Source organism: Chenopodium album, chromosome 17 (genome assembly GCF_948465745.1).
Source record: "Chenopodium album chromosome 17, dcCheAlbu1.1, whole genome shotgun sequence".
In the NCBI taxonomy this organism is placed as follows: domain Eukaryota; kingdom Viridiplantae; phylum Streptophyta; class Magnoliopsida; order Caryophyllales; family Amaranthaceae; genus Chenopodium; species Chenopodium album.
The window spans coordinates 12,065,845-12,080,050 of NC_137850.1; the positions used below are offsets into that span (position 1 = coordinate 12,065,845).

Genomic DNA, 14,206 nt, shown 5'->3' on the forward strand with positions numbered 1-14,206 from the left:
TCGACTGTTTGACCATATTCAAAAGTCAAAAGTCATAAGCCAAAAGCCATGGAAAAAGTTGTTTCTAAGAGCCGCAGAGCTGAAGTATAAAGCAAAGAAGCGCTCAAAGCTCTTCAACGATGCTCTTCACGACTTCACCAAACCAAACTCTATAACACAAATATACTAATACAAAAGGCGCCAAAAACCAACAATCAACATTTCATTATCAAAATTTTGAAATCAAACAACAAGCTTAGCTGAAAGAGCCTGAAACGAAACAAAACAAAACGAAACCACCAACATTCAAAACCTTAAGCAACAACAATGGAGGGCGGGATGATCTCAGTAGATCGATGGGCGAGAGGAAGCCAAGCTTACTTTCTTACGCATCTTCACTCTGATCATACGCGCGGCCTCTCGTCGACTTGGTCGCATGGTCCGCTCTTCTGCTCTCGCACTACCGCCAAACTCTTCCCTCTCAAATTCCCCGATTTCAACTTCGCTTTACTCCGTGTCGTCGAAATTGGGTCTTGGCATCATCTTTCTCTTTCCTCTCCTTCCTCTGGATCTCCTGCTCCTATTCAGTTTATGCCAATTGATGCTTTTCACTGTCCTGGTAATTCTCAATTTTCATTTTGGTTAACCCTAATTTTGGAATTTTGATGTTTTTCATGTAATTTAGTTGATTACGCTTGTGTTTCATATGATTAGGCTGAAATTATGGAGAAATTAATCCACTGCTAGGGTTGATTTGATTTTTATTGTTCGTTTTTAAAACTGTATGTGTTTTAAATTGATTACATGATTGAGTGATTTTGGAATCAGTGAAGTTCTGATCAGCAAACAAATTATCGGTAGATAATTGATATCACCTTATATTTATAAGAGTTTGTCCAATTGAATTCCAAGATTAATTTGCAAAACAAATCATGATTATGCAATTGTATGTTTTTAAAAAAGCTTTATCAAATATTCTGAAAAAAAGAAGTTTTTGTCACTTTGTCAGTTGTATATTCAAAACATTCAATCATGTTGAGTGCATGATTTTTTTTTCAAAATGTAACATAACTACTTACCACAGATTTCTGGTTTATAATATTACCTTCATGATTCATCATTGTTACATTGTTGTATTACTTGTTGAAACTTACTTCCCCACATTCTAAATTTATGTATCTGTTTGACTTTTGCACCATTTATACTTCAAATTTACGTATTTTCTTTGAATTCAAATTTTAACTAATATTGAAAAAACAGTACTCCGCATTATCTAAAATATTGTTAGTTTAGCCTCAATATACAAGTATATATTTGTTGATGATGAACTTTTTTAATAATTTTTTTACTAGTACTAGAGACATTGATAGTGAAAATTAGGTATTGGCAATTAAATGGTTAGAGTTAATAACGTTATACGCAGTACAATATAATTTAAAATTGTTCTATGATTGTTATAAAATAATGACACAATCGTAGTTGTACCATGTATTCCGAGAATGATGGGGTCTTCCGGTCTGTGCATGAATAATGAATTTATTACTCATGGTTATCCACAAAGAAATTCTCTCCATTTGTTTCTATGTAGTGCTACATATACTGCATTCCCACTTTCTTCATGTTATTTTTATCTCCCTCTATCCCAATCATCTTTAGTTTTTCTCGGATACTATTGAATATCTGTCTTTCCTACTGGTGCATCCTCTAGTTGACGTTTCACATGTTCAAACCAATGTAGCTGATTCTTCCTTATTTTTTATTTAATATCCATGAGTTCAATTTTATATGAATATATGCATTGCTAATATTATCCCTAGACAACTTTCCACACACCTATTTCACCCTACACATCTTTACTATACTACACTCATCTTCCTTAACATGCTCCTTAACTGTTCAACATTCAAACCCATACAATAGCGCCACTCTAACTGCCATTCTATAGAAGGCTCCTTTTAATCTTAAAGGCATACTCTGCTCTTTACTTGAGCCACCCAGGCTTAAATCAATGAGTTACATATTTATTGGTGTCACCGTTTTTTGAACAAACAGAGATTTGGAGAAAGGATTGGCAGTTTCAATCTGCTTCAAAATTTTGAGTGCAGGGTTAACCTGAGAGCTATGATATGTTTTATATGCTTTCCATGCTGCAAATTTCTTTAGGCTAGCTCCCTGTCTTTCATTTTAATTGTGTAAAAATATGCTTGGGATTTTTACATGTGCTATAAATTGTTATGAACAGGGGCTGTAATGTTTTTATTTAAGGGAATCTTCGGTCACGTTCTATACACGGGGGATTTCCGTTGGGAAGCAACTGGTGAGAGGTCAATGAAAGCGAGGAACATGCTTCTTGATGCTCTCCATGGTGCTAAAGTTGACCACCTTTACTTAGACAATACCTACTGTAACCCTTTATACTGTTTCCCTACACGAGAAGTTGCTGCTCAACAGGTACTTTTCAGATCCTGTATTGTGTAGCAACTTGCTGTTTACTATATACATAGAAGTATTTTGCTGCTAGTGCTAAGTTGCAAATGATTGGCTTTTCTTTTATGAAAAACTAGAATGTACCCATGCTAATGCATGGGATATATCATATCTGTATGTTAAGGAAAAAAATTAGTTTAAGAGGAAGTTACAAATTTGTTTTTGAAAGGAAGTTTTGTTTTGGGTTTTTTTTTTTTTTTTTAAAAAGTTAATTATTTGGAGTTGTGTGAGTTATTTGGAAGTTATTTTCCAAAAAAAAAAAAAAGTACTAAAAAAAAAAAAAAAAAGGGAGTGCATGAGAATTGAGAGTTGGGGTTTTGGAGAGATGTGGTGAAATGTTAACCAAAAAAAAACTCCTTAAACTTTTCAGATCCTGTATTGTGTAGTAACTTGCTGTTTACTATATTCATAGAAGTATTTTGCTGCTAGTGCTAAGCTGCAAATGATTGGCTTTTCTTTTATGATAAATGAACAGGAAAAGTCGAATAATGTGTGCATTGGAAAATGATTGTTTTATACTTATTTACTTAATGCAGATGTGCTGGTTGATTATTTGATTGTGATTACCTACTGTGATGTGCTATTTCTTGACTATCTAGTTGCCTACTCAAATTGATTTAGTCTGCAATCTAATATTTCTATTTGCAATTAGGAATATTTGTGATGATCACTTGGTTGTTTTTTTCTCTATTGGAAGAGTTGGAGATGATTTATCATTTGCCATGTACTCTGTATATATTAAAGAAATAGCACCATTAAGAAAATTATATTAAATTATACAAATTATATCTAAGCCGGTGCAATGCACAATTTTTGATAATATCCTATATGCAAATTTCTTGTGAACATAATATATAATTATAATATCTATTGTGAAATTTTTCTGTACAAAAGCTTTATTATACGTAGTACAAAATTTAGTGACTGAATAAACTTTTATGATGACTTAGCTTTTGACTCTCTGAGTGATGGTCTAATGCCTGCATCTTACTTTCTTACCTTTAAAGTTATAACCCAAATTTACTAAAGGTGGTGGCACTGATGGTGACAAGCATGACCTTGTGAAACATGGAAATAATCTCTGTTTTAAACACTTTTATTCTAAAAAAATAAGATGCAATATCATTATGCACTAAAAAAGTATGATTATTCATTTATTCATAACAAAACATTATAAAAAATTATAATTATTAATTACACTCAATTGTGAAATGAATGTTGAATAACTAAAAATTTAAGTTTACCCTTGGCTTTATTAAATGGCTATTGTTATTCGTACCCTACTTCTTTGACTTACAATTATTCATCCCCACTTGTTTAATCTTACCCATTTCATAAACAACACACCTACTTTAAGGTCGAGGAATTATGATAACATTCTTGTTATGTACACCACATATTTGAATTACGGCTTCTACATACTAATGCACAAGTAATAAAATATTTTCTTTAAGGTTCACCCTTTTTATATTTATCTTTTTCTTTTTTTTTTGGCTTTATATTCTTATATTAGTATTTATTACCTTTATTATATTGTAGACACTTCATTCCAATCCCTGGAGTTATGGTTTTATTCTATTTATGAAGGAATTCAGAGGTCATCCATTAGTACCTATAAGATTTACAGTAAGATTATCTTCTACCTCTGCTCTTCTGTAATTTAGAGGCTCTAGATTATGATTCAGCATAGAAGCATAATGCATTTTAATATATAATGCATACTTTCACTAATGATGAAAGGATTTTTGAACTTTAATTTTCTACTTCAAGAGAGAATCTGTGAAGTTATAGAAGTTTTAGAAAAATCCTCAAGACTTGTACATGCTTTTGGCATATACTATAACTCCTTTAACTAGGCTACCTTTTTGAATTTTTGTTCAATTTTGGCTGGCGTGGATGTTAATAACAGAAGGAGATATATGGTAACATTTTTGCAAGTACATTCAATCAACTAGCTCTTTTCTCTGAAAAGATTCTGACAAATGGCAGAGAATTGTTAATATATACTTTGTAATTGGCAAATGAGTTACATTATTATTAATCCATCTTGTGTAAACTTGATATTTTTGTCCATCTTTAGTAAACTTGAGTTTTTAATCCATCTTATGTAAATTTGAGTTTTTAATGCATCTTAATTAACTTCAAAGCAATTGCATCAATGGCTGATTTGCAGGTTATAGAGATCATTGCCTCACACCCAGACCATGACATCATCATTGGGATTGACTCCCTGGGTAAAGAAGATCTGTTGCTCCAAATTTCACGTAGTCTGAAGATTAAGGTTTGAACCTTTTGTAAAACTTGATTTTAGAGTTTGCTGATCCCAATTCATCTGAACTAGGTAACTAAGAACCAAGAAATGCATCTGATTTTTTCAAGGTTTTAAATGCTAGATGGATGCTTTACTGTGTATATCTGAATCTCACTAGGATGCTTGATTTACTTGCTTATTTACTCTTCTTCATAATCTTTGATACAATTTCAGTCTCAGAATAAATATCTACATGGGTCATTTTCTCGAATTAGCCTTAATTGGAGGACACCAAGAGAAACCAAGTATCAAGAGGTTCATCTGTTCCAAGTTTATTTCCTATGTCATTACTGAGGTTATCCCAAATTGTTATATCATTCCCATCACTGTAGTTTAGTTGATGTTAAAGGCCAAATTGAGGAGCTGGTTGGATTTTAGTCACAATTATTAGGTATCTCTATCAAAATTTTAATTTACAAACTGATCAAGGAACAAAATATTTAGAGTTGTACTGTGAAATGAAGTTAAAAAGCTATAGCTATAAATGGCATTCTATATTCCAATGTGGTGCCTTTCTTTTTTATGGACTCTATTAATTATTGTAATGTGAGTCTTACATCCAGAAACTATTGCATTATACATGTTCATTATTATGGACTATATGGTTAACCATCATATATTTTAGACTCTGTGCTCCTTGTCCCTCATTTGCCTGCTAGAAATAACATATAAAGACAACATTTTAAAGCTTGTCATATTGCGCACTAATATGTTTAATCTTTGTCATCTAATTGTTTTCCTTTTCTTTTACGGCTCCAAAGATCTGGGTGTGGCCAGAACGGTTACAAACCATGCATCTTCTTGGGTACCCTGATATCTTCACAACCAGGACTTCCCTGACAAGAGTTCGAGCTGTTCCTCGTTACAGTTTCAGCATTAACACCTTGGAGGCCTTAAACGCCAAAAGGCCAACTATAGGAATTATGCCATCTGGTCTTCCATGGGTAGTGAAGCCCTTTGAGGGAAAAATGAAAGACTCCCTTTCTCTTTCAGTTGCTTCAACAAACAGGACACTGGCAAGCAATGGGACTCGAGTTGACAGGAACATGAAATCTGCCGAGAAGGTCCATAATCACATCTTTACAGTTCCTTATTCTGACCACTGCTGCTTTTGTGAAATAAAAGATTTCGTTCAGCTAACCAAACCATATAATGTGAAAGGCATAGTGTCCATGTCTTCTTGCTATGTTAATCCTGCTTACTATCTCAGTCACCTGTTTAGCTCAAATCATTCATCTCAGAAAACTCGTCTGGATCCAGAAATTCATATGGAAGTTGAAAAAGTTGAAAGGAAAAGAAAGATGAAAATCAGAGATATCAGAGGTACAGGGATGAAAAAGAGGACCAATAAGGCTAACTTTCTAGGGGTTCGAATTTGTAGGGTGGCCATACTGAGACAGATAAGCCGTGGTGTAAAAATTGTGGAATGTGATAGTCCTGACTGATTAAAGTTCAGTGTTGGCCTTTGTGTTTACTGATGATACAGGACAAAAAGGAAGTTTAACATTGCATCAATTAAATAGAAGATGATATTAAAGACCCTAGGATTTCATGGTTCTAAAACTTTGTACAGAAGTTCTAATTTGGGAGAAAGCAGCTTGCTCAGAGGTTATACTTGATGTTTTGCTGAAATTTATCTGAGTTGGGTGGTTTTGCTGTCCTGGAATCAGAGTTTAAGAGGTATAAGCAAGTTGAACACCAAGTATGTGAATAAGATAGTACCCTGGTATGCTATTTTAGCTCCCCATGTTTTTTTCACACTTCAATTGCCAGCTCAGTGCTCACCCCTCCAAAAACAAAAGTGAAACTTATTATTGCACTTTCTATTTTATGGTTCCTGATTGAGCTGGTAGTATAACATATGTCGTATGGTAACTTTACAAACTTCCATCGTTGTTCTTTTTTTTTTTTTTTTTTTTTTTAATTTTTTAGGTGTACAAATCTTTAATCTCTGATGGAATAACTTATACGTAGTACATATATCCTTTACTATGCTTGTCAATCATCCATGAAGTTAGCACATAATTCTCCCTTTGTTCTTTGGGAAAGTTTACCCTTTGTGACCATGAGATTTTTAGATGATTCATATACGATTTACTTGTTAGTTCAATACTTGTTTGTAATGATCTTTGGATGTTTAGGTTACTCTGAAGACTATCAACTGTAAGTCTACAGATGAATAAGAAATTGATGGTTATGCTAATGAAGAAATATGGAAAATTAAGGGCTTGTTTGACATCATTTTTGGTTTTCAGTTTTCTGTTTTTTTGAAAACCAAATACCAAAAACAGGAAACAAGAAAAAGGTGTTTCCACTTTTCTGTTGTCAGTTTTCAAAATTATCATGATTTTAATAAGTTTAAATAATTTTTGATTCATTATGGGACATATATGACATACTTTTAAAAAACAAAAAACAGAAAACCACAACAATGCCAAACGAACCCTAAGGTGTTTTTTGTTTTTGTTTTGTTTTTTTTTTTTTGGGACAATGGCTAAAAAAGGAAAATTAAGAATTTGTTGGCTTCTTTTTTCTTTCTTCCCATTTTTCAGCTCTCTTAGGCCTTGTTCTGTTCACCTTACAAAAATAGTATTCAGTAAAAATAATTTCAATTCAGTAAAATTAATTTCAATTCAGTAAAAATCAGTAACTCTAAAGAAAAAATATAATAGAGAATCTATAAAATAATTTCAGTTCAATTAAATTAATTTTACTTCAGTAAAAATAATTTTAGTTTAGTAAAAATAATTTAAATTCAATTAAAATAATTTAAGTTCGTCAAATTTGATTTCAGTTCAGCAAAAATAGGATGAAGTGATCGGGGCCTTAATAGTCCTTTAATCTCACTCTCAGTCTCTCACATTGCTTCATTTGACTTTTTATAATTAACGTTCATGGATCTTGACTGTTATTGCTGTTTCTATGATATAAAGATATACTCAACTGTAATATGTTGTAGAAAATATACTTGTTATAAGTGTTTTAATTTGCATTTATAAATTTTACTCAACTGTAATATGTGTGACATTGTAATAAGTGTTTTAATTTGTATTTATAAAATATTATGGTCAAATATGCATCTTAGAGACCATAAAATTAAAAAATGGAAATAGAGCAGCTAATTTGAATTGCTGTGAGATTCGAAGTAGGTTAATCCAAGATGACTATTCTTAGTACTTAGTAGTCTAAACCAGTTTATTCTTTCAAAAACTTTGATCTAACTAGGGGCGATTTGAAGTTTTCCTAAACGTATAAGAGGATTTTGAAATAAAATGTGTAAAGTTCAAAGTTTGTTAAAGACATATTGTCAATAAGTATTATTGCCTCTGTTTCTTTTACCCCTTGGATTTCTGTACATTTTGACTATTCATGAGTATCATAACTTTTACTTTGATCATGGATTGATCAAGTTTTTTATAATTTGTAAAAATTTATGATACGAAAAATTAATGGTTAAAGTTTAACATTAACAAGGCATGAAAATGTGACATACAACGAAACTAAAGAAAAGTACTGGTAATTGACTGACATAAGTGTTCATATTAGAAAAATTAGAACAGATTTAGACTTCAACAGAAAATACCAAAAGACAAAAAATAAAAATTTGAATACGTCAAAGGGACAGTGGAACGGCACTATAAATATCTAGAAGATTGAAAATTCAGACAATAATGAAGTCAACAACTTGTCTTCTATTTGCCGTTCTAATCGGGCTCCATAAAATTTTCTATCTTGACTTTTCATCAACCAACTAACATTAATATTGTTGTACCAAGTTTGATATATCAATTAATTGTTAACGCGTATACCACCAAAATTCATTACACACTTATCCAAGCAACCACTACTCCAATTTTCATTATCATCTTCAATCAATCAATCAATCAATCAATCAAAGCCTTAATCCCAAAAGTGGGGTCGGCTAACATGAACCAAATTTGATTATTCCGTGTAGTCATCAACATAAATCTTTCTCCTCCATCCCTTACGATCCAAAACTTCATCCTCACGTAAATCCATGCACTTCATATCCTTCCTCACTCCTTCCAACCAAGTCATCTTTGGTCTCCCTCTTCCTCGTTTAATCCCTCCATGGTCCCACTCTTCCACTCTTCGCACCGGTGTACCCTCGGGTCTCCGTCTTACATGTCCAAACCAACGCAGACGATTTTCCCTTAATTTATCTACAATGCCCGCCACACCTACTTTCTTGCGAATAACCTCATTTCTGATTCATTATCATCTTCAACTTTTTTTTTTTTTTTTCCTTTGCTTTGCCATGCCATGAAGTGGAACTATAATCCATGGTTAAAGGATGGTTATCTTTTTCTTTGTTTCGCGTTTTTATCTCGTCTTTCCCATGGAACAGACCGAATTACCGCGAAATATTCAATCTCGGGTGATCAAACCATAGTGTCACAGCCTGAAGGAATTTTTGAGCTGGGGTTTTTTAACCCATCAGGTAACTCTTCTAAATACTACATAGGTATTTGGTACAAGAAAATTTCTTTGCAAACTGTAGTTTGGGTAGCAAACAGAGAAGATCCTGTCTTAGATAAGCATTCATGTGAGCTTAAAATTATGAATGGTAACTTAGTTCTTACAAATGGATCAAATTCACCTGTTTGGTCCTCAAACTTGACATCCACTAAGTCGGACTCGATCAACGCAGTATTACTTGATTCAGGAAATCTTGAAATCAGGGACGGATCTAAGAGCAAGCTACTCTGGCAGAGTTTTGATGAGCCTACTAATACTTGGCTTCCTGGTGGTAAGTTGATTTATGATAAACGGGGTAGGAAACCTCAACGACTAATTTCGTGGAAGAATCAAGATGATCCTGCTCGTGGTTTATTCTCTCTTGAACTTGTGCCTACAACTAAAGCGTATGTTATCAACTGGAATTTAACATATCCGTTCTGGACAAGTGGGGCATGGGATGATCAAGAGAGGATTTTTAGTCTAGTTCCTGAGATGAGGTTGAATTATATATACAATTTTAGCTATATTGATAATAATAATGAGAGTTATTTCACTTATAGTGTTTATCATTCATCGATTATATCAAGGTTTGTGATGGATATTTCCGGTCAGGTTAAGCAACTGACATGGCTAGAGGAGACCCAACAGTGGAACTTGTTTTGGTCGAATCCAAAGCAACAGTGCCAAGTATATGCATATTGTGGTGCTTTTGGGAGTTGTAACCAAAATTCTTTGCCATTTTGCACCTGCTTGAAGGGGTTTAAACCTAAGTCGGAAGGGGATTGGGGGCTAAGTGATTACTCAAGAGGATGTGAAAGGAAGACTGACTTGCAGTGTGAAAGACCAAATTCTCAGAAAAAGAGGGACCGTTTTTTTCCGTATAACAATTTGGTTTTACCCCAAAATGGCACAAAGTTGAATGCTGGAACTATTGAGGAATGCGAAGCAGCTTGCTCGAAGAACTGTTCGTGTTATGCTTATGCGTATGATGGTAGTGTCTGTTCTGCTTGGCACGAAGATCTGTTGAACATTCAGCAACTTTCTGATGGTGATACTAGTGGTAAAACTCTTTATCTTAGGCTTGCAGCCTCAGAATTCCCAAAAAAGAAGAATAACAATTTGGTTATAGGCGTTGTCGTGGGCTCAATTATTGTCGCATTAGCCCTATTATGTCTGGTTTTTGGGCTATTGTGGAGGCGGAAAAATCGATCTGTTGGTTCTTCAAACAAGGGTGTTGAAGGATCCTTGATTTCTTTTGGATATAGGGAGCTGCAACAGGCGACAAAGAATTTTTCTGACAAGCTAGGTGGAGGTGGGTTTGGGTCTGTTTTCAAGGGGAGATTGCCAGATTCATCAGTAATTGCTGTGAAGAAGCTAGAAAGTTTCAGTCAAGGTGAGAAGCAATTCAGAACAGAAGTAAGCACCATTGGGACGATTCAGCACGTGAATCTTGTTCGCCTTCGTGGGTTTTGCTCTGAAGGGACAAAAAAGCTATTGGTTTATGATTACATGCCAAATGGCTCTTTGGAAGCACATCTCTTCCCTGAGAAAAGTTCAAATCTCTTAGACTGGAAAACAAGATACCAAATTGCACTTGGGACAGCAAGAGGGTTGGCATATCTACATGAGAAATGTAGGGATTGCATCATTCACTGTGATATTAAGCCAGAAAACATACTTCTGGATGCCGAGTTTTGCCCAAAAGTTGCAGATTTTGGATTGGCAAAACTTGTTGGCAGGGATTTTAGCCGGGTTCTGACAACCATGAGAGGAACTAGAGGCTACCTTGCGCCTGAGTGGATTTCAGGAGTCGCAATAACTGCAAAAGCAGATGTTTTTAGCTACGGTATGATGCTGTTTGAACTCATATCAGGCCATAGAAACACCGAACAATCAGTATATGGCACAGTGAAGTTCTTCCCTACTTGGGCTGCTAGCAAAGTAGCCGAAGGAGCAGAAATCATGAGCATATTAGACCCTAGATTGGAAAGTAATGCTGATGAAGAAGAAGTTAAGAAAATATGTAAACTTGCGTGCTGGTGCATTCAAGACAACGAAATTCAAAGACCATCTATGGGGCAGGTAGTTCAAATAATCGAGGGTGTTTTGGATGTAAATATGCCTCCAATGCCTAGGTCCCTTCAAGTTTTTGTTGAAGAACAGGACAATATAATGTTCTACACTGAGTTCACAAACACGAAATACTTCATCTTCAGCCCAGAGTTCACAAACACGAAATACTCCCACCGCTTCATCATCTTCCATAAGCAAGAACAGTGTCTCCACAATGAGCAACAATAATGCAGTTGAGTAGATTAATTCATCCTCTGTAGTCTGCACTTAATTCGAGTTTCAGGGTGTTTTCGATCATGTACGCTTCATGTACTTGTAGAGTTGTAGAAAGTATATCTTTATATGTAAGAGAAGGCAGGGTGTATCAGTTTATCTCCTGTGCTCATATTGTAACACAAAATTGAGCATTAGTGGAGGATGATTTTTTTTTTTTTTTTTTTTTTTTTTTTGAGACTTTCCCATTTCATGTATAAAAGATATGGATTAATTTTCCATTGTACCATGATGCTTCTTCTGTCACATTGTAATTATAATAATGGAGCATTTTAAGAAATGATTATTTTTTCCAAAACTAACAAGTCGTGAAAAACAATTATATTTTGTGTTCCCCTCATTAGCACAACAAATCAGTGATAAACAATTGTGTCGAACCACCTTATGCTCATTGTATGTTCATTTATATTCAAATTATAGGACCATATAAAGATCAATATTCGACAAATTAAGTTTTCTCATGATATCATAAATTGATACTTCCTTGATTACTTTTTATATTGTCCAAATTACAATCTAAGAAGTGTTGCATTTAAAAAGAAACCCATTTTAAAAAAAGAAGTTTACTTCTCATATGCTCAAATAATTAATTATGTCTTATTTGTTTCAAAAAAAAAAAAGTCTCACTTGTTCAAAACTTCTGGTCATAAAAGTCCCGTTTCACCTTATTTATCTCCTTTTGTATTACTCAACCAAACTCCACAATCTTATAATCTAATACACTTCTAACCAATCAAACCGCTATATTTTATTTTACTCGTATATTCACCTCTAATCAACCAAATCAAACTGATAGAGTATAAAGAGGAGAGGTGGTTCCACTTTATAAGGTAGAGGAGTAATTCCTACTATTGCCAATTGGTTTTAGTATGGAATCTCCTAAACCTTATTTGTGGACCAAACTCTGCTCCTCCTTGTTCGGATTACCCAAACTCATTTCATATTGTTTCGAAATTTGACATGGTATCAGAGCTAACTGTATAAAGCCAAATCAATAATTCTCTTAGGGGCTGGACATCCGATCGAGATAAATCCTTATCCAGTAGCAATTAAATACCTAGTTTAGAAGAGAGTTGAACTTAGTTCTGATATCATATTAAAAAACCAACTCAACCAAAAGCTTAACCTGGTGGTTGAGCCTCAAGAATATGTTTTATACTCTATCACAAACTAATACATACATTCTTTACTTTCACCTTTAAATAAACCAAGGCAAAAGACAAATGGACATTAACAAATGCTCGGTACGGAGTATATTAAAACGAAAAAAACCGAAAAGACATAAATACCCTCGACAAGTTTCTGCGAAGTTAGGAGAGAAATACGGTGCGAAACTTGTGAAAGCCGACCAGCCATAGCTGTTCTGTCCATGGGTTGTCATCCTAACCTCTTCTTTACCTCCCTTTCCACGAACCTCTCTTCATATTCCCATTTTATTCATTCCTTCACCAATCACCACTATATAATCTCCTTTTCCTTCCACAATACTTTCCAATTACAATACTTCTCTAATCTCCCCTCTTTCCATCGACTAAACACTTAAATTAATACCAATCAATTTGTCCGAGGATGGCGGGGTTTCAAGTAAAAGCATCCGCATCATCGGAGCAGTTCGAAGACCACTTTCCGGTAATGGCGGATAAGCTTGGCGGGGAAGGACTAATTGCGGAGCTATGCAACGGGTTCGAGTTATTAATGGATAAAGAAAAAGGGGTGATCACATTTGAAAGCTTAAGGAATAACTCTGCTTTGTTGGGGTTAGACAATATGACAGATGATGAGTTGATTAGTATGATGTTAGAAGGTGATTTAGATGGTGATGGTGCTCTTAATCAGATGGAATTTTGTGTATTAATGTTTAGATTAAGTCCTGATTTGATGTCTGATTCTGAATATTGGCTTCAACAATCTCTAATTCAAGAGGGTAATTTTAGATTTTGAGAGATTATATAACAAATTATTGATTGGAAGAGATTAATTTGGAGTATTTTTTGTGATTTTCTTTGCTTTGACTAATTAAATAATTAACTTCTTTTTCATTTGATCATTAATTTAATTAATCCTGTTTTGTACAATTGTTTAGTAAATTAAGGTTTTGCAGAACAGAAGATAATACTAGCTAATTAATTATATGAAACTGAGAGCAAGGCCATCAGATGACCCAAAAAATTTGGTCATGAAATTGTTTATTAGTATTTTCTATTCCACTTCATCAATGACCAAATTTCATGACCACTCACAATTTTATATCCCAATGGTTGCTCAAGAAAGTTTGATCATGAACTTTCTCTCTCCTACTTTTATCATACCCCACCATACATTCTCTCTTTTCAATCTCACCATAATGAAAATTATTATTAATAAATAGTATAAGTACCTTAATTTAAAAGAAGTATACTTTGTGATATAGTTATTAATAAGCAATTAAGAAAAACTTAAATTAGAACCTCAATACATAATAATTAAAATACATAATAATACAAGAACACATTTTCTAAGCATGGAAATTAAAAAACCATACATACATATTTAAGACAACAAAATACATTAGTATATTAAAAAATATACGATAATTCATTGTCTAACCAAAACATTATTTAT

The 14,206-nt window shown here is 33.7% G+C and overlaps 1 protein-coding gene and 2 pseudogenes across 1 annotated transcript; all 3 read left to right on the forward strand.

The window, feature by feature from the left end:
• The first annotated feature begins 285 nt into the window (after positions 1-285).
• Positions 286-6,887, forward strand: LOC145587606 (uncharacterized). The gene is made up of 4 exons (XM_081644337.1): positions 286-598; positions 2,222-2,430; positions 4,640-4,747; positions 5,539-6,887. The coding sequence occupies exons 1-4, from the start codon at positions 307-309 to the stop codon at positions 6,220-6,222; spliced, it is 1,293 nt and encodes a 430-aa protein (XP_081500463.1). The 5' UTR covers positions 286-306; the 3' UTR covers positions 6,223-6,887.
• Positions 6,888-8,645: 1,758 nt separating this feature from the next.
• On the forward strand, positions 8,646-11,905 carry LOC145587607 (G-type lectin S-receptor-like serine/threonine-protein kinase At2g19130 pseudogene; annotated as a pseudogene).
• A 1,269-nt stretch (positions 11,906-13,174) lies between these two features.
• Positions 13,175-13,546, forward strand: LOC145588664 (calcium-binding protein PBP1 pseudogene; annotated as a pseudogene).
• The last annotated feature ends 660 nt before the right edge of the window (positions 13,547-14,206 follow it).

Coding starts and splice junctions, on each gene's coding strand:
- LOC145587606 (XM_081644337.1), top strand. CDS start 307: ATGGAGGGCGGGATGATCTCAGTAGATCGATGGGCGAGAGGAAGCCAA. Junction 599..2,221: donor TGATGCTTTTCACTGTCCTG/GTAATTCTCAAT, acceptor TGTTATGAACAG/GGGCTGTAATGTTTTTATTT. Junction 4,748..5,538: donor CACGTAGTCTGAAGATTAAG/GTTTGAACCTTT, acceptor ACGGCTCCAAAG/ATCTGGGTGTGGCCAGAACG.